Here is a 19,658-nt window from a genome sequence, read left to right as displayed (position 1 = left end):
AAGACACCAGTCCACCCAAACGCTTTCCGGATAAAGTTGTCCCCGATCGCTTTTTCACTGCCAATTGTCTTTGACCGCTTGTTCCGGATGTAAAATTTAATTAAAAACTAATAGACTTTGCCCTTCGCCCGACCTTATTGGCCACATTGCGGGCGATGTAGGCAATGGCCAGCGTTGCCTGCGATTGGCGAAATTGGAACGAACGCAAAACGGGACCTGGGAGGGGTACAGCAAAAAAGCATTAAAGGAAAATGCTTTCCTATCCAAACGAAAATGGAGCCCGATTCCCGTGTACGGGTTTTGCATTGCAGGCCTTTTGTGTTTCTTCTGTGCTAGTGCAATCGGTTTACTGAAGGCAAAGTTTTCCTTCAGATTCCTTCAGCAAGATAGTCTTTACACTTCCTCGACACCGGCACCCTGACGCGAAGGGCCAACGACGCACGATTTACTGCAGCCGAGCTTTTGCAGCGCGCCAAACACGATTGGAAGTTAAAGAATAAAGTTTGCACGGACAAAATGGTTCGCAAGATGGAACGATGGTGCAGTTTGTGGTGCCCGTTTGTGGCAACCCATTCACTGGGCATATCGGTCCCAACGATAGCGACGCCGTACGGATGAGTGAAACAGGACCAAGGAACAGGAAACTCCGACATGGCGAGATCCTTGTCTGTCTAGTCTGGTTTATCGATTTTTTCCCACCAGCAGCACCAGCAGACTGGAACTCGAATGTTACCGCGTGTATCCCCCCGGGTCCAAATGGGAAAAGTTGTACAAAGAGATCTTCAGTGGCAAGATTTACTTCCCAGCATTCGAACATCCTCCAACGGAGCTGGTCTTAAAACGACAACCTGCAAGAACGAGAATATTCTTGGCAAAGTTTATTATGCTACGTACCTGTCGCCACGCACACTTCTTCTCCCATTTGGGTTGAGTGTGCGAGCTTTCTCGCCGTGATCACGGGCAACAGGGCGAACACCGCAACACCGCACTTGTAGGCACTGGCTATATTTCTCGTCGAGCTTTATACGTTTCCGGAACTGTGCCCGGTCTCGGTTGTAAAGCATTCACGTCAAATCTTCCCGGAACGGGCAAGAAGCTGACTGGATGTAAGCATTTCCGGGAAGAATTATCTGGGTGTGGATTTAATTAACAAATTAGAATAGCATCAGCGTTAATGTAGCTTCACGCGGGACACGTGCTCATCTGCGAATATTGTACATGAAATGCGGGGAATAATAATTTCACAATATGTGAATAATCAAGAAGATTGTTACCAGAGACGGTTAACCAAAAACGATGCAATCGCTGCAAGCGTCCATCACATGTTCGTGATTTTAATTGCATTGCTGTAGGCGTATGTATGGTGTCAGGGTAATTTTTTTTTTAGAAAATATAGATTGCTATTATATAATTTAAGGACTCATTGAGTCTAGAAGTAATTACCAACAGTTTACAAAATATCTTATTTATGGTTCATTTTCCAAACATTTTTCAATATGTATGATAAAAAATACTGTTACTTGAGCAATATGGAACGAAAGTACTGTATTGTGGCTATTTAAAATTTGTTTTTAATCTGTTTCCTTGTTTCGTATCCAAAATGAAACAAACCAATAACGATCTGTTTAAGAGGCACCTCAAACAACGCATTTAACCCCACCACGATTGGTACGCCTAAATGTATGCATCCAATTACACGAACGGTTTGATAGACGACTTTTACTGTTTTACCCAAGGCAAAACTTCCATGTACTTTTTACAGTTCTTGTGTCTTCTTTTGTCCATTGTTATCCGGGAGCTACTCTAGGGTTTCATTAAGCGAAATAGACAAATTATGGTTTTTTTATTTTCGTGGATTGCATATTTCTGGGCGCATTTATCAACGAAATGTTTAATCAGTGTGATAAATCGACTTAATTAATGCTGTTTACAATTGCTTTTCCACCTGTTCTCGTTGTGCTATTGCAAAAATTAAATCGTTTCAACACGTAAAACCCCAAGCGAAAATAAAAGAACGAAAATTCAAATCAAATATTCTTATGTCCACAATTACCCAAGCACCATCACATCCAAAGCTAAGCTTTCGGCGTGGTGCCACACTTTTCGGCAACCGGTAAGCCACCGGTTCCGGGCCAACAGATGATGGTGAGAATTATGAGGCGAAAATTGCTTTTATCTGAATCAATTTTATGACCATCTTGCCTCACCAACGAAACCTCCTCTGTGTGCCTGTGTTCTTTTGGTGTGGAAAACCATACCCACTATCCCTACCCACTTCCTTGCTGAGTATATTCAAGCGCAAGCGATCACAACCACTATTTCACTCCCTGAAGAGCTATGCATAGAAGAGCATTGTTTCGCTTTCGCTGCACTTCCACTCGCCCGGAACATGGAACAGCTTCTTTGGAAAACTGGTTGAGAGCAATCGCGGCAGGGGCAGAGCATTATGATCCTGCTTCGATTCATTTCAAACTACCCTCATCTTTTGGCAATTGAGTGAACGCCTTGGCTGTAAGTGTGTGTGTGTGTGTGTGTGTGTGTGTGTGTGTGTCTGTGTGCGCCAGTGTTCTTTGTCTGTGTCGAGAGTACATAATCATAAATCAATTCGCGATGATGGCGATTTTTCCACTTTTTATTAGCCAGTCGCGGGCCAAAAAAAAAACCAATCGACCCGCTACTGCCGGATGGATCATGACCTTCAGTCGAACGAACGAACGAATGAAATGACGAGTAGCGTTGCAAGCAAACCAAAAAAGATAAAAAAGGAACTGACGGAAGGAATAAATTTTAAAACTACATCACGATGGATTATACTCAATTATGTGCGCTCAAACACCGGGGTCGTTCGAGTTTGATGCGCGTCAATAAATAGCTGATTGAGGATATAAATGATTATAAGACAGCGAGACAGTTAATTTCTATACGGAAATTGATTTAAGCTTTGAATTTGTGCAATTTGAAGGATAATATCGTTTTATATGTCTAAATAAGACAATAAGAGTCGTATTATATTCCCTGAGTATAATGTATGTACGCCTGAATGTATGCAATTGCGATGCGTAAGTTTCGAATAGATCCAAACGACCTCAGCCTTGCCTACCTTTAGGCGCATTTATTCAGAAAACACATTCAAATGGTTTGTTTGATGAAGGAATAATGCACCCATTATGCGTTGTTTTTATTAAACACGTTAAAAAAGTGCTCTCATCATAACAATTTATCAAACCTGATCCATAATGCTATCAATATCATAAAGCTCGTTCAAAAATTCCTCCAATAATGTGGCACCGCGCTCGGGGCGACAATTTTCAGCTCGTCGTAACTCACGCGGCTAATAAATTTTCGTCGGTACGATCCGCCTTCCGTCGAACACAATCTCGCACACAAGCGGGTACTTAGTGTATTTCATGCACAAGTGAAGAGGAAAGAATAAAATCCCGTGCCGAATGGGAGACTTAACGAACTGTATTATTAAGGTCTTCATTTTCCAGCTCGCTTGTAAGCGCCCGCACGCGTCCCAGTTCCTCACCGTGTGTGGACGAACATTCATCGGCCAAGCGACAAACGACACTTCCTTTTGGCAGCTTTCGGAAATGCCATTAGGGGCGCAAAATTGAAATCATATTCCGGTGCCATTTGTAAATGGGGCTGGTGGTACTATATGCCCACGCAGACCACAGACAGAAACACCGTACCGCTTTTTAAAGCCTGCCGTTTCGAATTCGCATGATCTTTTGACCGAGTCGGTCTTTCGAGCTTTTTTCTTTCTTTCATGCTTTTTCGCAACACTTCAGCTTCATTACAAATTTCCGCGAACGTGAATTGTAGACGGTGCTGAAAAGCTGTGTTTTGTATGCTTCCGAGAATGCAGAGAAGCATGCAGATACGATGAGCATAGCATGAAGCGTACTACCAAGAAAGGGAAAGACAAGCGAATAACATCCATTCCAACGAGCAATCGCTACGTTATTACGACGCCTTTACCGACACAGGTATTCAACATCAACCGAGTTATTCTCTCGCTACGCGTACATGTAATTTTGATTTTCATTGCCCTTTTTAAATTCGAAAGACACGCGTAGGCGATTCGTTTCCGCTGGTAGCGAGCGAACCAGCAAAAAGATACACCCCTGAATGGCTGCAATCGGCGCCACAAATTCCCACTCTGTACAGACTGACGTTTCACTCCGCTGGAAATCGCATCACCTAACCTCACAGTCACCATGACAACCGCATCGGATTCCACTTTTTCCGAAGCGTAACGAGTCACACACAAACACACCCGGTGAAAGCGTACGGAACGTAAACAATGGCGTGTTTCCCCAGCCGGTCGTTGTGCATGGGTATTGCTTCGGGAAAAGGAGAACTAGTGCCCGAATTCCCCACCGTGAAAACCCGAATCCAACGCCGTAAGGAGAAGCATTTTCCCCCCTTCCCAAACAGCACCAAACTTACGGCAAGAACGTACCGGTGAAAGAAGTAACAATCGAGTTCGAAACCAATAAAAACTGCACATTAATGCTCCGTAACACCTGTCTGCAGCACACCGTGTGCTGCACGTGATTACACAAAGAAAACCGGAGGAAAACCCCCCGCGTTTTACTCCGGGACCCGGGTGTAGCTTATCCTTTCGCGGACAGTTTTCCATTCCGATTCTGACACTTTATTATTGCTTTTGTGGTCTACCGCGAGAGTATTTGTTCCTCGCTTTTTTTTTCAGCTGTCCAGCAATTTTGTTGTCTAGCGGAATGTGTGAACCACCATTGTTGCAGCTGGAGGAAAAAGAAATAAGCACGACATTAAAAGTGCATCATTAATTTCTCCTTCTTCTCTTGCCCGCATGGATCGCAGCGTTTGCAACGCTTTTCCTTCTTGTTGTTCCTGCACCGGAATAAGGAAAACAAAGGAAAACAAACAAAGGTAAAAACGATACTGGTTGTTATTTTATATCGGTTTTCCATCGTCAACATGTGGCGGATGATGAGGGGGGTGATAAAAAGAGGAAGCGTAACGTCCCGATGACCTTGAACAGCAAGCGCCAGGACGAACGGGAACACATAAATTATTCATAACCCGGAATATTAAGCACAGCCCGAGCCCCGAACCACCAACCGGTGGCAGCTTTTTACCATCAACCTGGTCACACCTTCGACATGTTGCACTCATTTCCCCCAAACGTCTGGCCTAGTTTTTGTTTCCTACCCTAACAACACAACACGGTGCAGCAACTCCACACGTGAACCATGTGGAACAAAACAACGTGAAAGGATTACAAAAACAAGGTGGTTTTCTTATGCTCAACGTTACATTCCTTTTCGCTTACAGGGTTTTTTCGAGTTGATAAGGTTGAAAGCCGTTTTTGGATTGTTTTGAAGGACGTGTTCGTTCAATTGCATACATTTAGGCGCAAAAACTGTGGTAGGTTCATATCGCTTGTTTTTTAAAGCGTAAATGCAACCGATTTTAGTGAATTTCATTTAATAATTTTGAAGTAATACATATTATTTGAGTGCTTTTCCGATTCGAATCATTAAAGTAAGAATAACATAATATTGAACATATACATTTTTTAAGTAAGGTTTTGTATGAGAAATTTATGAAAAAATGGGTACATACATATTCAATTTTTGTTTAAACATCAATTAAGGTGTATAAATAAACAATACAAATTGTGCTAGGGTTTATTGAGCATCTTGAGCCATACAAAAGAAATTGATTTTTTTATACTTATTTTTCATATGTTCTTATTTAATTTAATATCTACATTTATAACAAAACGGGGCCCTATTTGGTTAGAAACCGCATTAACCTAACAAAACGCGTTAATTGGCTTGAAATTTTGTCACTACTGTGCCTTTAAGCCAAAGATAAATTTATTTAAAAGTAAAAACCTCTAACATTATTTTAATCCTGAAACATTTTATACGCCTGCAGATATGCAATTCGTGGTAATACGCCTGCAGATATGCAACCACGACGTTAGCTTTCTTCTTACCTTTTGAAGTCAAAGTAGAATATGCTGAGGTAGATACGGAATCTTTATAGAGCTTTTGCGGGGTGGAATCTATTCTGTGCCAAGCTTTCCAGCATGACGCAATCGAAAAAGACCAGTTAAAGTGGAAAAGAATCCAGAACTGGTTCCATCTCTACCATTTGTGCTCGAAAAACCCTGCAAAACATGCTTTCCACATTCAAATGAACGGACCCGAACAAGGCTTTCGGTCGGTTTGGGATAGCTTTGCCATCCCATCCCATCACACAAATGCACCTTCGTTTGGCACTGTGTGTTTGTGGCACACACAAAAAATTCACATTTGCCACATTCAAAAATCCACTGCACCTACCTATTCTTTGTCTACGAGGATACGGATGAACGGTTCAGATGGTCGTGAATGTGGATGGCGGGAATGATTAAAAAAGTTTCCCACATCCGTTGGGGTTATTACAGCGAAGCGATGTAAGGAATGGGTGGGCCACAAAAGGCTGCATTGCAGATTCGGGAGATATTAAAAAAAAGATAGCAAAGAAACTCCCACAATCCACAGGTATTCCACCATCTATCTTCAGTGTTGCATTCAAAGCCAACGATTCGATTGATGCTTACAGTAAAGGATGGAAACAACAACGACAACGAAAAAGTGCAGATAGGACGACGTTGTTGCATGTGCATCCTAAAGGACACCAACATGCACCAGAAGAACTTTTTGTACATTTTTTAATGAGTACATGGGTGCAGCTCTATGGTTTCAGCAATGGAACTGCAACTGGAGCGAATCATCCTAATTAGCGTTCACGTTACAAACTTGGCTTGGACCGTTAATTTCAAGGACCGTTTCGTTGGCAAAGAGTTTATCTACATGCAGCGGAATGGCTGCATTAATGCAATACAAGGTGTGTTCTTTGTGTGTTTCGAAATCGGTCCAGCTTTTGACGACTGTTCTGCAACTGAGAGGTAACATTGTTTGGCAACATTGGCATAGTTGTGTTGCCACCCTCAGCGGCGGATCAAGCGGTAGGCGGAGTAGGCGGACGTCTAGGGCCTCGCCGTGTTGTGGGCCCCAAAAATTTTGTGCCGATTTTGCGGTTTTTTTAATTTAACAGCAGAGTTAATTTATAGCACAAAATCTAATTAAATAGGTAGAAAATTGATCGAAAATATCCTTGGATTTTATATATCCTTGGTTATACAAAACACTTGTTTCGATTTGACTAGCTATATCGGCCCGGTTACACGGCTACGCAAGAGAAGTATGCAGTGTACTCAAACTCCTTCTTCTTTATCGGCACGACATCTTCAGGAGATGTCAATTGAGACAGAAAATTCGCCAAAAATTACCAGTTTTTCAAGCTCCTGATACCAGGAGAGCATCCAACGCAGGAGGATGCTTTTTGCGTGTCAATCGAGACAGAAAACGCGCCAAAAATTACCAGTGTTTCAAGCTCCTGATACCAGGAGAGTATCCAACGCAGGAGGATGCTTTTTGCGTGTCAATCGAGACAGAAAAATCGCCAAAAATTACCAGTTTTTCAAGCTCCTGATACCAGGAGAGCATCCAACGCAGGAGGATGCTTTTTGCGTGTCAATCGAGACAGAAAACGCGCCAAAAATTACCAGTGTTTCAAGCTCCTGATACCAGGAGAGTATCCAACGCAGGAGGATGCTTTTTGCGTGTCAATCGAGACAGAAAAATCGCCAAAAATTACCAGTTTTTCAAGCTTTGATACCAGGAGAGCATCCAACGCAGGAGGATGCTTTTTGCGTATCAATCGAGACAGAAAACTCGCCAAAAATTACCAGTTTTTTAAGCTCCTGATACCAGGAGAGCATCCAACGCAGGAGGATGCTTTTTCCGTGTCGATCGAGACAGCAAACTCGCCAAAAATTACCAGTTTTTCAAGCTCCTGATACCAGGAAAGCATCCAACGCAGGAGGATGCATTTTGCGTGTCAATCGAGACAGAAAACTCGCGAGAAAGGATTGTCTGCAAATCGTGACATGGTCGTCTTGGTGCAAAGCACTCACATGAGTGCAGTTGATTTTCTTTTAATAGACACCATGTATTCCCCTTACATTGCAAGAATAGTTGAACGTTATATCTTCCAATACACAGTACTTGCGTAATGTTGGTCAATTGGTAAGACATTAAGCAGCTGATAATGATCAGTTTTTCGGCTCAATTTAGCATCTCAGGCTAGCTCAAAACTCTGGCCTAAGAAATACAATTAATGCCTCTTTTGCTGGTAGAGTTAACTTTGTTCTGCTTTGATAGACGCATTGTAATATCACATACCTGAATGAAAGATCCCAACAAGTGCTTAAAATGATATTTCATCCCGTTTTGCTACAATTTATCAATGTACATAACTCTCCCACGTTTTAGCATAACGACCTAATGCATAAGCTGCGTTTACACGTTTTAGAACAATTTGTACTAAATGTAATCATTTTACTTTCTCAACCGCAAAAACGAAACTTGTGTCGTTTTCTTTTAAATCTCAACCGTAAAATGTATTCACTTGCCACCGTTAGGAAATAAGTCACTTGGTATATTAAGAACCCTCCACTACCAGCTAGTCCATTCGATCCGATATCCCTTCAGAACATGGGCCAGAGATTCATCGCAATCGAGGGCATCACGATTCCGATCACAATGGTAGATATCAGATTAACGCTGTGGTTGTCCAAAATCCGTACCCCGCTAATGTGGCGCACATGTTTGCCCGGCCGCTCCACTATCATGCCCCGCTCGTTCTGGCCCGAATACTGCAGCGTAGCACCAAGCAACGAATCTACCAGCGAACCTAGCAAACCCGCCATACCGCCGAACACTACCATAGGCCACTGGTTTGGACTGTTCCGGTACACGCTCGCGTCCACCGTATACCGGACGGTGAGGAAGTATACCAGCCCAATCAGTGTGCCGCCCAAGAAACTCGCCACCACTCCCACGAACGAAATGGCTCCATTCGTACCGCGCGGAACCCTCTTCCGGGTGGTGATTAGAAACGGATCTCCACTGCCAATGACCGTACCCAGCTCACTCGACCACGTGTCGCCATTGCAGCACGCAAACGAACCCATCACGGCCACCCCGAGCCAGCTGGAACGGTACTCATTAACGAAATCGATCGGCCGCTCACCGTATCCGCAGTCGAGCAGATACAGCAATGCCAACTGTGTCGCCATACCGGCATTGCAAATTACTTGGGCCCAGTTCCGTTGGCCGCCCTCCTTAAAATCTTCCTCAAACTTTCGTTTCGCGTGACCCCGAAATTTGGTCGCCCGGCTCGAGCTAAAGAAGAAGGCCGCTAAACAGCCCAGGAAGGCGTGCGATGCTATGGAAAGTATTACGGCACAAAGCAGCCCTAGCGCGGCACCGGATCTGTTTACGCCCTTACGCTTCAACCCGTACACCATCAGCAGGACGGGCACGAGCACGGAAAATAGCCAACGGGTCGGTGGAATAATGCTGTCTGTAAGCGAGAAGAAAGTGATTCGTGACTCGGGGATTCGTTTGTGAAAGCAGTAGTTTCGGTTCAAAACTCACTAGAATTATCGCTTGCTATCTTCGAGTAAGCCACATTTCCGATCCACATAAACATGGACAGTGGAACCGACAGGCCACACAGCAACACCGGTAGGATCTCGTAGATCGTCCTTTCCTGCATGATGTGCCTTGATCTTCCCGATCGAACTTTCCCAAATGTTGCGCCTTCAAGCCGCTATGAGAAAGAGAAAGTTCCGTTCGGTTAGTAGATATCCTGGTACTTGATTCAAACACAGATACATACCCCGGTTAACAATCCATAAAGCACGCACAACCCAAATCCCTATCGACATAGGTTGCTTTTCTTAAAAAAAAAAGTTTGATCTTCACGTTTGTTTCAGGAATAATTACATAAATTAATTGCACTCCGCGCACAGGCACGCAACAATGCAGAAGAAAAAAAAAAAGCAGGAGAAAGTATTGTTTACTTTTGGGTGTTTTGATTTGGGATTCGCTTGGACTTTGGATTTTGGATGCTAAACGTCGCTGTACGGAAAGCGTCCCCGTTTGTTGTCGATTGGGCGCTCTCGATTATCCGGAACAATGAGCAATTTGAGCAAGTGCACTAAAAATAAAAACAGAATAATGATTTGGATCGTTTAAGTTTTAAACGTGTAGTTTTTTTTTATAAGTCGTTATAATCGGAACCATTGAAAATATTTAAAATTTTAAACACTCCACGAATAATCGGGCATTGAGATTCCGGCACCTGACAGCTGATTTGTTTGACAGTTGACATATAGCTGATGACGGCAGTATTTTTGTAAATATTGCATCGTACACAAAATTCACGAAACAGGCTGGCCAATTTTGGGGCTACAAATACATTAAACACCGTGCTGTTTCACCTATAAAACCCCGAATGTGACAATAAAGTGTGATTGTTTCACCTTGACCGCATAAATCGTCGCGCTTTTCATAGAGAAACTTCCCGATAAAGTGTGACTAATCTGCCGCGGTTAAGCATACGTGATACAGAGACGGCAGCAAGTTGGCGAATTTTACCGGATCGGGTACAGGGGGTGGAAAAATGCGCCGAACGCAGGGCTACAGCTACCAACCGCTGCCACAGCAAGCCCCAGGCCCGAGCAGCGCCAGCCACGATGCACTCGAGGAGGAAAACGAACGTATGGCCGAAGAGCTGAAGGGCAAAATCGGTGCGCTCAAGTCGCTTACGATCGACATTGGAAATGAGGTGCGGTACCAGGACCGACTGTTGCGCGGCATTGACGAGGATATGGACCGGACGGGTGGTTTCATGTCGAACACGATAAATCGAGTCGTCCGGTTGGGTAAGGGCGGTCACCGGAACTATATGTGTTACATGTTTCTCTTTGTGATGGTTGTGTTTTTCGTGCTATATCTCATACTAAAATTCCGATAGTAGCGAATTACCTTTGCACGTATCCATCTGTTCCCCCAAATACGAATATTTGTTATATTAAAGTAATTATGAATACATCAATTCAATACGAGAAAACCTCTTGTTGTTTGCTATATAATTTGAACTTAAGGAAACTTTCCAAAAATAAGGTGAAAGGATTTTTTTGGAATAACAGAACACAGGAAAAAGCTAATGACGAATCAATGTAATTGAGAGTTGTTCGAATGTCGCATTATAATTATTACGTTCCACACGCTCGGTTAAGTATCTACATAATTTATTTTCAAACATTCCGCTACGCCCCAAACCAGGCGATAGTTTTGCCTTCTTGAACAACTTAACTTAACACGCCTTAGCGATAAGGGTTTTGTTTCTATTTTACACATGATCGTTTAATCCTCGTAAATAAACGGATTTATCGAAAGCAACGTTATACTGCACACAATCACGAATTTACCACCAATTGATACAAGGCAGGTCCGTGGGAAAACGCTACACTATTTTACAATAGAGCTGTGTTCCTTGCATCATTTGAAGGACACATTAACACACACACGTAAAAAACTATACAAAGACACAATTTCAAAATCGACTTTTGCTTTTAAAATGTACTATACACAGCAACTCATGTACAAGCTATATGACACAAAATGGAAACAAACGTTCCGCACTACTCGGTGCTTTCTACGTAACTAACCTTACGCGCCCGGTTCTGATGCGGTGATTATTGCTTCGATTAAAATAATCAATCACAATTATTCCACCAGCAGGCAAGCAGAACCGAGACAGGTGATCATTCAGTAGTATCTTTTTTGACAGCTTCTCAGCTATTGAAAAGTCTTCAAACAGGCACACGCACGACTGTCACTTGCATTAGATGCAATCACACAAGCTTCCGTGGAGCGCCATGAAACTGTAATGTTTCAAAACGTATGTTCCATAGTTTTTCTTTCAACCCATTGACATTTAATGCAACGGGCTGAACCAATACTTCCATTGTTTAGTAGAACCCCACCGCCCATTCTTGTGTTCACAGGCTGGCCAGCTTATGTTTTCTCTCGCTTTTTAAAGTTACGCTTTGAAGCGCATCGGAGAATTATGTCCGAGACGTGTGGTTTGTGTTGGAAAATTTTCATTATCTGCGTACGGGCATCATTGATTCCGTCGATGATGATTTTACTACGCTGCATGTTGCCCTGCGGAGAGTAGAATAAATGGATTAATATGAGTTGCACGCAATACGCTTATTTTTTTTTTAACATTCAGGACAAAACCGCACCTTCAAGAGCTCATTGATGCGTTCTACATCTGTCGATAGTTTTACCGCGCTGCCATTGCTACCGGCACTGCTTTCCATTGCGCGAAGCATTTTTTCCAACTTGCCGTAGGCTTGAGATTCAAGATCGCTCTGTAATCACATAAAATGAAACAATTAGTTGAAACCGGGCCGAGCGTTTCGATCCGATCCAGATCCTCCGCTTACCAGATCCTCTATTTGTGCGCTGAGATGATAAATCTTCCAGCCGTTCACCTTCTGCAGAATGTGCGACTGGTTGGCAATGTCCATCACCGTAGGTCGGCGCTCTTCGCGCTGTTTCACATCCGTATACCGCTGGAAGTGATTGTTGGCCGATTTCCACGTTTGTTTGTACGACTGTGAAGCAAAAAATGGCAACGATCGTTATTAGTATTATAAAGGATAAAATTAACTTGGGGATAATATATGTAATCATTCTGATGCTCATTCTGTTTTAATTCACTATACTGAGCTATTATTCCTATTGAATAAATGCAATTTCACTTGGGGATAGGAGTGAGTTGACTCATTAAGCTGTAACTTCGTTTTATGTCGGAAGAATTGCTTGATTTTTTGATTAGATATCCCTGAGACCCAACAAATGTCTCTATACGGCCTGGCCATTCTAACGAATTAACAATATGCTCCTGAAAAGACAAATACAAAAATAGCAACGTACCTGTAACATGCTAATGTTGTGCGGTTTACGCAGCGTAAGATTTTGTCTCGCAGTCACCACCGAGATGACATTGCCACCGACTTGCGCTCCAGAAACCGAACCAGACGGAGGATCCATTCGAACGTTATTGTTGTTATGAATGTTGTTGCTGTTGTTCATCGACGTGCTGATACTGTTGCTGTTGTTGTGCTTATTGTTGTGCTGATGATTGCTTCCACCACTGTTGCTTGCTCCCGTGGGCCCAACCGATGATGCACCGCTCGATGCATTACCAAGCACCACCAGTCCGGTACCGCTCGTATCCATCCGCTCATCGTCGGGTCCACCCAGATACGGATGTTGCTGTCCGCCGGCCGTGTTCGTCGAGGAGGTGGATGAATTGGTCACCACCGAGGATGATGACGATGACGACGAAGAGGACGAGTTCGATTTCACCGATGGTAAGTGATGATGGTGATGCCCATCCGTCATTGGAAGAAGTAGTTGCTTGCGTGCTTTTTTACGCGGTGACTGTTCATAGCTTCCGGCGCCTCCGTTACTGCTACCGGTGCCTCCAATCGAAACGAGCGCAGTGTGATTCGCCATCGGAACCACCGAAAGCGTTGTGCTGGTTCCCAGGTTTGTTGGGAAGCTTTCGGTACAGTGCAGTGAGATAATTTCCCGATGATGTTGTTGTGATTGCTGCTGTGACTGCTGCTGCTGCTGCAGGAAGTGGTGCTCGTCCTGCACGGGTTTAAAGTGTCCATCGCCGGATATTGCATTGCTCGCTCGGTTTGCGTACGCTTGCGCACGTAACTCTTCCTCTTCCTGTTCATCCAACCCGGGACTGGAAGTTGCACTGACCGTGGTCGATCCGTCCGTTGAGGGTGGCCGTGAGAGATGGAGCGGAGAAGCATTGGCTAAGTCGCGCAACTCCGCCACCAGATGGTGATGTTGCTGTTGCTGCTGCTGCTGCTGCTGGAGAAGATGCAGTTGCGCTTCTTGTTGTTCCCGCACGGAACGTTCCCGTTCGACCGCCATCAGCGCGGCCGTTAGATCCTTTCCGACCGGTGTCGCTTTAATAGTGCCCGACGCCGTCTCCACGAGCGTTCGCTTGCGCAGTATGCTCGATTGGGGTGATTCTTGCTGGGCGGATTGTTGCTTGCTGGTGGCTGTAACGACGGTCGTTGTACCACCGCTCGTACCGACAGGAATCATCGGCATAATACTGGCCGGACCGCTGCCAGAACCACCACCTGCACCACCGCTCGAAACAATGATCTGTTGCGTTTGGCCGCTGCTATCAATAAGCATCTGCGAATGGAACCGTATCGGTACGATCTGGGCCGTGGTTGACGATGCGCTCCCGCTCGATGCCGGTTGCGATACGGACACAATGCTTCCCGCTACGGATGTGTTGCCACCTGCTGCTGCGGAACCAGTTTGCACCGAGGCGGGTACGATGCCGTGAACTGGGCCGGTCGCAAGCGTTGTCGTACGAGCGCCAACGGTTGTACCGGCGGGCGATGCTTGTACGATCGCAAACGAACCGGTGCTGCCGTAGGGTGCTAGTGTCGGATTACCGGCGGCGGCTACCGTAACCACCGTGGTATTGGCACCACTTCCACCTCCGCTGCTGTTGATCACACTCGAGGCAGCGGGAATAGAGAAAACGGGCCCACTGATCGCGCTCGCCGTCGTGATCGTGGAGGATGATGATGACGCGGCGACGGCTTGTACAAACGTTGACGAAGATACGGGAATACCGGTGGAAGAGATGGTAACGGCACCGGTCGACGATGGTACGCTGGTGGCCGGTGAGGACGTTAAACGCTCGTAGTAAAACGTTGACGTTGGGAGGAAAGTTGTAGTCGATGCGGCCGATCCGACGGTTCCACTTCCCGCACCACCGGCACCCGTCGGTCCGGAGGAAACAACGCTCAGTGTTGCACCGGTTGCACCGCCCGGTTTACCACCAGCACCAGCTAAACCTGCCCCGCCCGGGCGCGTCTGTATGTACAGCGAGGGTCCCCCGGATACGCCACCACTGCTCGCGACGGAATAGTGTTGCGTTACACCACTACCCGCCGTACCGGATTCCATCGAGACCAGAGTTTGCTGTTGCTGGGGAGTTACCTTAGCAATCGGCAGCACGGAACCAATCGAAGTGGCAACACCGGATACACCGGTACCACCAGCGGCACCACCGGCCGTCCGTACGATTCCTCCCGTAACGATGCTCAGTGGACTGTGAGACCCAGCGCCAGCACCACCCACATTTCTCGCACTCGTAAGCGCAAGTGGCAAAGGAATAACGGTTCCGGCTGTTGCCGCACCACCGCTGGCCTGACTCACGGTGACGATTTGTGGCTGCTGCTGTTGTCCACTGCTACTTACGGCCGCTGATACAACCGTCGGTTGACCGGCGTTAACGTTAACGATCTGCGTTATCTGTCCCTGGTGAGTTGCTTGCGAGGCGGGATGATTTGCCGCGATCAAATTACCGGCAATGATGGCCGTTGTTGCTGGGGAACCGCCACCACCACCACCACCACCACCCCCGGGACCGGCTCCACCCGTACTGACAACAATCTGCTGTCCGGATGCGGTTTGTAGCGTTGTGGTCGTTGCTGATCCACTGCCGGAATTTCCACCCCCTCCGCTCCCATCATTACCCGCCACACCGCTCCCAGCCGTAGCGACTTGGGTCAGTTTGCCCACCTGGGCGATGGTGATGCCGGGCTGTAGCGCACTTTGCGGCAACCGACTGTTGCTCACGATCAATGGCTGGATGTTGAGCAGATTCGTCTGCAAGCGGTTCACAATCTGTGCCGTGCCGGTTGTACCGGATGGGGGATTTTGCACCTGTATGATCCGTGCCGGGATGGCGTTTGAGATGGCGGTTGCACCGGCCGGTGTACCGGTTGCCGTTACGGTACGTTGCTGTTGCTGTAGCTGCTGTTGGGCTTGCTGTTGTACCTGCTGCTGCTGCTGTTGCTGCTGTGTGTTGGTCACTGTACCGACCGTGCCCGTGCTGGAAGCGATCGTCGTCAGTACGGTCGTGGAGGCTAACATCGGTGATCGGAAGTTGAGGCTACCCGTACTGACACGAATCCCTGCGGTGGGTAAACGTTGGATCGTGGGCCGAATTCCGGCCGTTACCGTTGCCTGTGGGCGCTGGGGTGAAAGTGTTGTCGCCAGTGCCAACCGTTGCTGGTTCGGTCCGATCGTGTACTGCTGTGCGTTGCTATTGTTCGTGTACAGCAGTGTCGAAACTTGCCGTGGGCCTTGCAATACTGCTGATAGTGTCGCAACCAACGCCTGCGATTGTCCACTTCCCGTACCGGTTCCGCTCGATGCCACTGTAGCACCGCCACCGGATGCAGAACTAATTGCGACCGCTTGCGGAGCGGCTCCGGAACCACCGCCGGGTGTTACTACATTGTTCACCACCGTCGATCCACCACCGGCTCCACCGGCGTTGTTGGTCACTCCCGTCACCTGATGATGGTTGGCCGACAGTGTCGTTTGTGTGACAACACGCGCTCTCGGTGCACCAGCCGCCACCTGACCCGCCCCCGCCCCGATTGTACCCGCCCGGAACAACGGCGTCGACATCTGGAAGTTTGGCACGAGCGTTGTAGTGGCACCGCTGCTGCTTTGCGAAATAATCGTAGCGGCCGTAGCCGTTCCCGCGGTAACGCTACGTGACGGAACGACGGTCGGTGGTTGACGCTGCACGTACGTCGTCGTATTATTGTTCGTCGCTACCTGTATCGGTGGCGTAGAGATACGTATCGGCCCATTGATGGTGGCACGGGTCGTTGCCTGCAGATTGGCCGCCACCACCGGCGTGCCCGTAACACGGTTCGACACGTGGTACGATACGGTGGTGGGGGTGGTTTGTGGTGCCCGGGACACCGTCAAGGATGCGTTCTGCGTGACGGTACGTGCTGCCGGTAGGGTGCTGATCTGTGTGCGATTCGTCGTCGCATCTGCAAGTACGTGGGAAGAGGTGAAAACTTTACAAATTTTTTTCGATTATACACAAAAACCGTACGCTTGGGTGGATGGGTAAGCTTTTTTCACATTACCTTGCTTTATGTTGGCCGGCTGCCGGTAGAATGTTTGCTGCGCGGCACTGCTCGGAATCACGACACGCATCTGGCTACCGGGCGCAGAACCGAATCTGGAACCGAAAAAGGGGGACACAACGGGAAGAAAGAAAATGGGAATTAATACTTGCTCGTTAACACACCACGCAACGACTTACAACGGGTTACATCAAACATTTTGCAAGTTGCAAATTACACATTTTACGGTACGCTAAAGAAAGAAAAGCAACCTGGTGCTCACTATAGTTTGTCTACCACTTTGAGCTGACAGCCTATATACGGTACGTGGAGTTACACGGATTACTGGGGGTTTTGTTTCGTGCAGCTACAGCAGACAAAAAAGGACTTGTCTACTTGATGCAAACTTTATGAAGCCTTTTTTGGGTGATACTTATTGATCGGATAAAAAAAAATAGGAACAAAACGCAGCGCAGATTTTTTACTGATGTTGCAAAAACTAAATCCAATTCACTTCAGAAACTTCCCATTACTGCATAGAAGCAAAATAATAATAAAAATAAATACTCGTTTGATAAGAACGTTTTGCATGTCTGTCGCTCTCGCTCTCTCGTTCGTTCAATGTGAGAATTAGAGCAGCGGGTGCGCGAGTGTGTGCGTGAGATGTTGGAACGGGCAACTGCTACCGATGTGTGCGTGTACACTTTTCACTTGCCCATCATCGCACACACACATTCGCATACACAGCACGGCCGTGACGCGATTCGTGGCGGACAAAAAATGCGTATCCGCGCGCTCCGTGTGTGGCCCAGCTACCAAAAATTCGCAAACACGTACCTGTACGTCGTTGTGGGCATCGTTGTTTTTTCGGGCCGTACTAAAACCTTCGATGCGGAGGCTAAATCGATCGGTATCGTTGTGGTGGTCACCGTTGCCCCACCTCCACCAACGACAGCCGTTGCACTCAGCTGACCCCCTCCTCCACCACCGCCCGTACCGCTGCCGCCCACAGACAGTGATGTTACTGCTTTTGCTCCCGTGGAAACATTCACCGTTCCGGAAGATGTTGATTTATCGCCCCCACTTCCCGGACCACCACCCGCACCAGCTGATCCAGCATCCTGTGTGCTCATTTTGCTGTCTTTTACACGATTCACTACACACAATTGCTGTTCCCCTTTTGCGCCAATAACTCGCTCACCCAATAGACGATTCTAAATCTCTAAATTTATAAAATTCTTCACGATTCGTGCAATATTTGCTTCCGCGCGAGACGACACACGGTCACAATCCGCGCGCGACACGCTAGTAAATAAAAATTCTTCCAACGTCCAACGTCGTGCGCTCACCAACACTCTGACAACGGGCACATTCGCCACTGCACGCACACCTGCAGATGGCGTTCTCTGCGATTATTTGCCGTTGTGCTTTCTTCTTTGGCAACACACAAAGCTCCTACATGCAACTTCCCTTGTGTGAAGGGGAAAAATTCTTCAATCCTTCCTTTTTCCGTCTTTTTACTGCTGTCGGGTGTTTCAATCTTTTGCAAGCAAAGAGCACTGTCCACACCGCACGGCTACGCACTATTTATTCCGGTTTTGGTAGCAAACGAAAGAAAAAGAAAACAGGAAAAACCACTTTTTGCTCCGCCGTGAAAATCGCTTAACAGAATTTGGAACAGCTCACGCATCATCCGCGCAAACATCACTTTCCGCTGCGGGGAAAGAAGCGCCATATAATACCGCGAGCTATAATCACTTCACTTTGTTGTAACATCTTCTTTAGCTGCATTGCAGTCCGGTAAGGAATGGTGCTATTTCAGAGGAATTCCAACGACCTGGCACTATTCTAAATGCGATATCGCGACCGAATGCGCGACGTCCGTTTCACTGCACGCACTGAACGCGTTGGTTTCATTTGACGAAACTCGTCTCGTCGCACGCATCCACCCACTTGACGAAACACTATCAATAACATTCATCACAGTGGGACTGCACGGGAACACGAGCTGCTGTAAATATTTGTTTATATCAAGCTTTTCCCTATTCTGCAGCTGTTAATTTTAACTGGGTTAGAGAACTAGCAATCCTTATATTTTTTCATTATGTTTTTGCAGAGAAAAGTTGATTTTTTAATTGAATAGCTGATTATTTTCTATTGTCATCCAAGCGTGTAAATGTTGTATTTGTTTATCATTATTTCCGCACTACGGGTAGAGTAAATTAATAAATTTATTGTTAATTGTTTTGTTTTACTGAAGGTACTATAAATTATAGGTTAATTAATCAATTTTTAGGTAAAAAGCGAAATATGCCACGTTGTATTTGATTTCAATAATAAAATAATAAAAATCTGTGTTTATTTCGTTGGGTACGGTAATGTGTTCTCATTTATCGGTAAAAACAATTATTTTCTCAATAATTCCCTCACTCAGGAAGCGTTTTTTGTTAATGAAATACGTGCGTATCGTCGATTGCAATGAAAATTAAAATAATTCGTCATGCATAATGTCATTCGTGATGTACTGTACGATTACTTCAGTGCTATGCCAACGCCATTGCAAACTGATTACAGTGCCGCTGGTTTGTGAAATATTACAATACAAAAGTGTCCTAGCTGCTCAACTTAAACGCAAACGGTGCTGCAATACAATTGTTTGCCGTCAATTGCCAAATAGTATTTGGAAGCAAACAAACTA

At 46.1% G+C, this 19,658-nt stretch overlaps 3 protein-coding genes across 3 annotated transcripts; 1 reads left to right on the top strand and 2 right to left on the bottom strand.

The window, feature by feature from the left end:
- Positions 1-8,508: 8,508 nt before the first annotated feature.
- On the bottom strand, positions 8,509-9,906 carry LOC128297720 (transmembrane protein 19). The gene is made up of 3 exons (XM_053033410.1): positions 9,793-9,906; positions 9,549-9,723; positions 8,509-9,474 (listed from the first exon to the last, which is right to left on the bottom strand). Exons 2-3 carry the CDS (start codon positions 9,667-9,669, stop codon positions 8,597-8,599), a joined length of 999 nt encoding a protein of 332 aa, XP_052889370.1. The 5' UTR covers positions 9,670-9,723; positions 9,793-9,906; the 3' UTR covers positions 8,509-8,596.
- Positions 9,907-10,325: 419 nt separating this feature from the next.
- LOC128310703 (BET1 homolog) lies at positions 10,326-11,217 on the top strand. The gene has a single exon (XM_053047406.1). The coding sequence runs from the start codon at positions 10,579-10,581 to the stop codon at positions 10,930-10,932; it is 354 nt and encodes a 117-aa protein (XP_052903366.1). The 5' UTR covers positions 10,326-10,578; the 3' UTR covers positions 10,933-11,217.
- Positions 11,218-11,377: 160 nt separating this feature from the next.
- Positions 11,378-18,093, bottom strand: LOC128310702 (serine-rich adhesin for platelets). The gene is made up of 6 exons (XM_053047405.1): positions 17,798-18,093; positions 16,982-17,076; positions 12,909-16,909; positions 12,416-12,586; positions 12,212-12,340; positions 11,378-12,128 (listed from the first exon to the last, which is right to left on the bottom strand). The coding sequence occupies exons 1-6, from the start codon at positions 18,091-18,093 to the stop codon at positions 11,979-11,981; spliced, it is 4,842 nt and encodes a 1,613-aa protein (XP_052903365.1). The 3' UTR covers positions 11,378-11,978.
- Positions 18,094-19,658: the final 1,565 nt, after the last annotated feature.

The sequence above is a fragment of the Anopheles moucheti genome, chromosome 2, assembly GCF_943734755.1.
Source record: "Anopheles moucheti chromosome 2, idAnoMoucSN_F20_07, whole genome shotgun sequence".
Taxonomy (NCBI): domain Eukaryota; kingdom Metazoa; phylum Arthropoda; class Insecta; order Diptera; family Culicidae; genus Anopheles; species Anopheles moucheti.
Note: the sequence above shows the minus strand (reverse complement) of the source record. Positions and strands in the feature narration are given on the sequence as shown.

What these genes read in the sequence shown, in the direction of transcription:
- LOC128297720 (XM_053033410.1), bottom strand. Translation starts at nt 9,669, where the DNA reads ATGCAGGAAAGGACGATCTACGAGATCCTACCGGTGTTGCTGTGTGGC. An exon ending in GATAGCAAGCGATAATTCTA is followed by an intron (nt 9,475 to 9,548) that starts GTGAGTTTTGAA and finishes TCTCGCTTACAG; the next exon opens with ACAGCATTATTCCACCGACC.
- LOC128310703 (XM_053047406.1), top strand. Translation starts at nt 10,579, where the DNA reads ATGCGCCGAACGCAGGGCTACAGCTACCAACCGCTGCCACAGCAAGCC.
- LOC128310702 (XM_053047405.1), bottom strand. Translation starts at nt 18,093, where the DNA reads ATGAGCACACAGGATGCTGGATCAGCTGGTGCGGGTGGTGGTCCGGGA. An exon ending in ATGCCCACAACGACGTACAG is followed by an intron (nt 17,077 to 17,797) that starts GTACGTGTTTGC and finishes TTTCGGTTCCAG; the next exon opens with ATTCGGTTCTGCGCCCGGTA. An exon ending in ACAACATTAGCATGTTACAG is followed by an intron (nt 12,587 to 12,908) that starts GTACGTTGCTAT and finishes TTTGCTTCACAG; the next exon opens with TCGTACAAACAAACGTGGAA.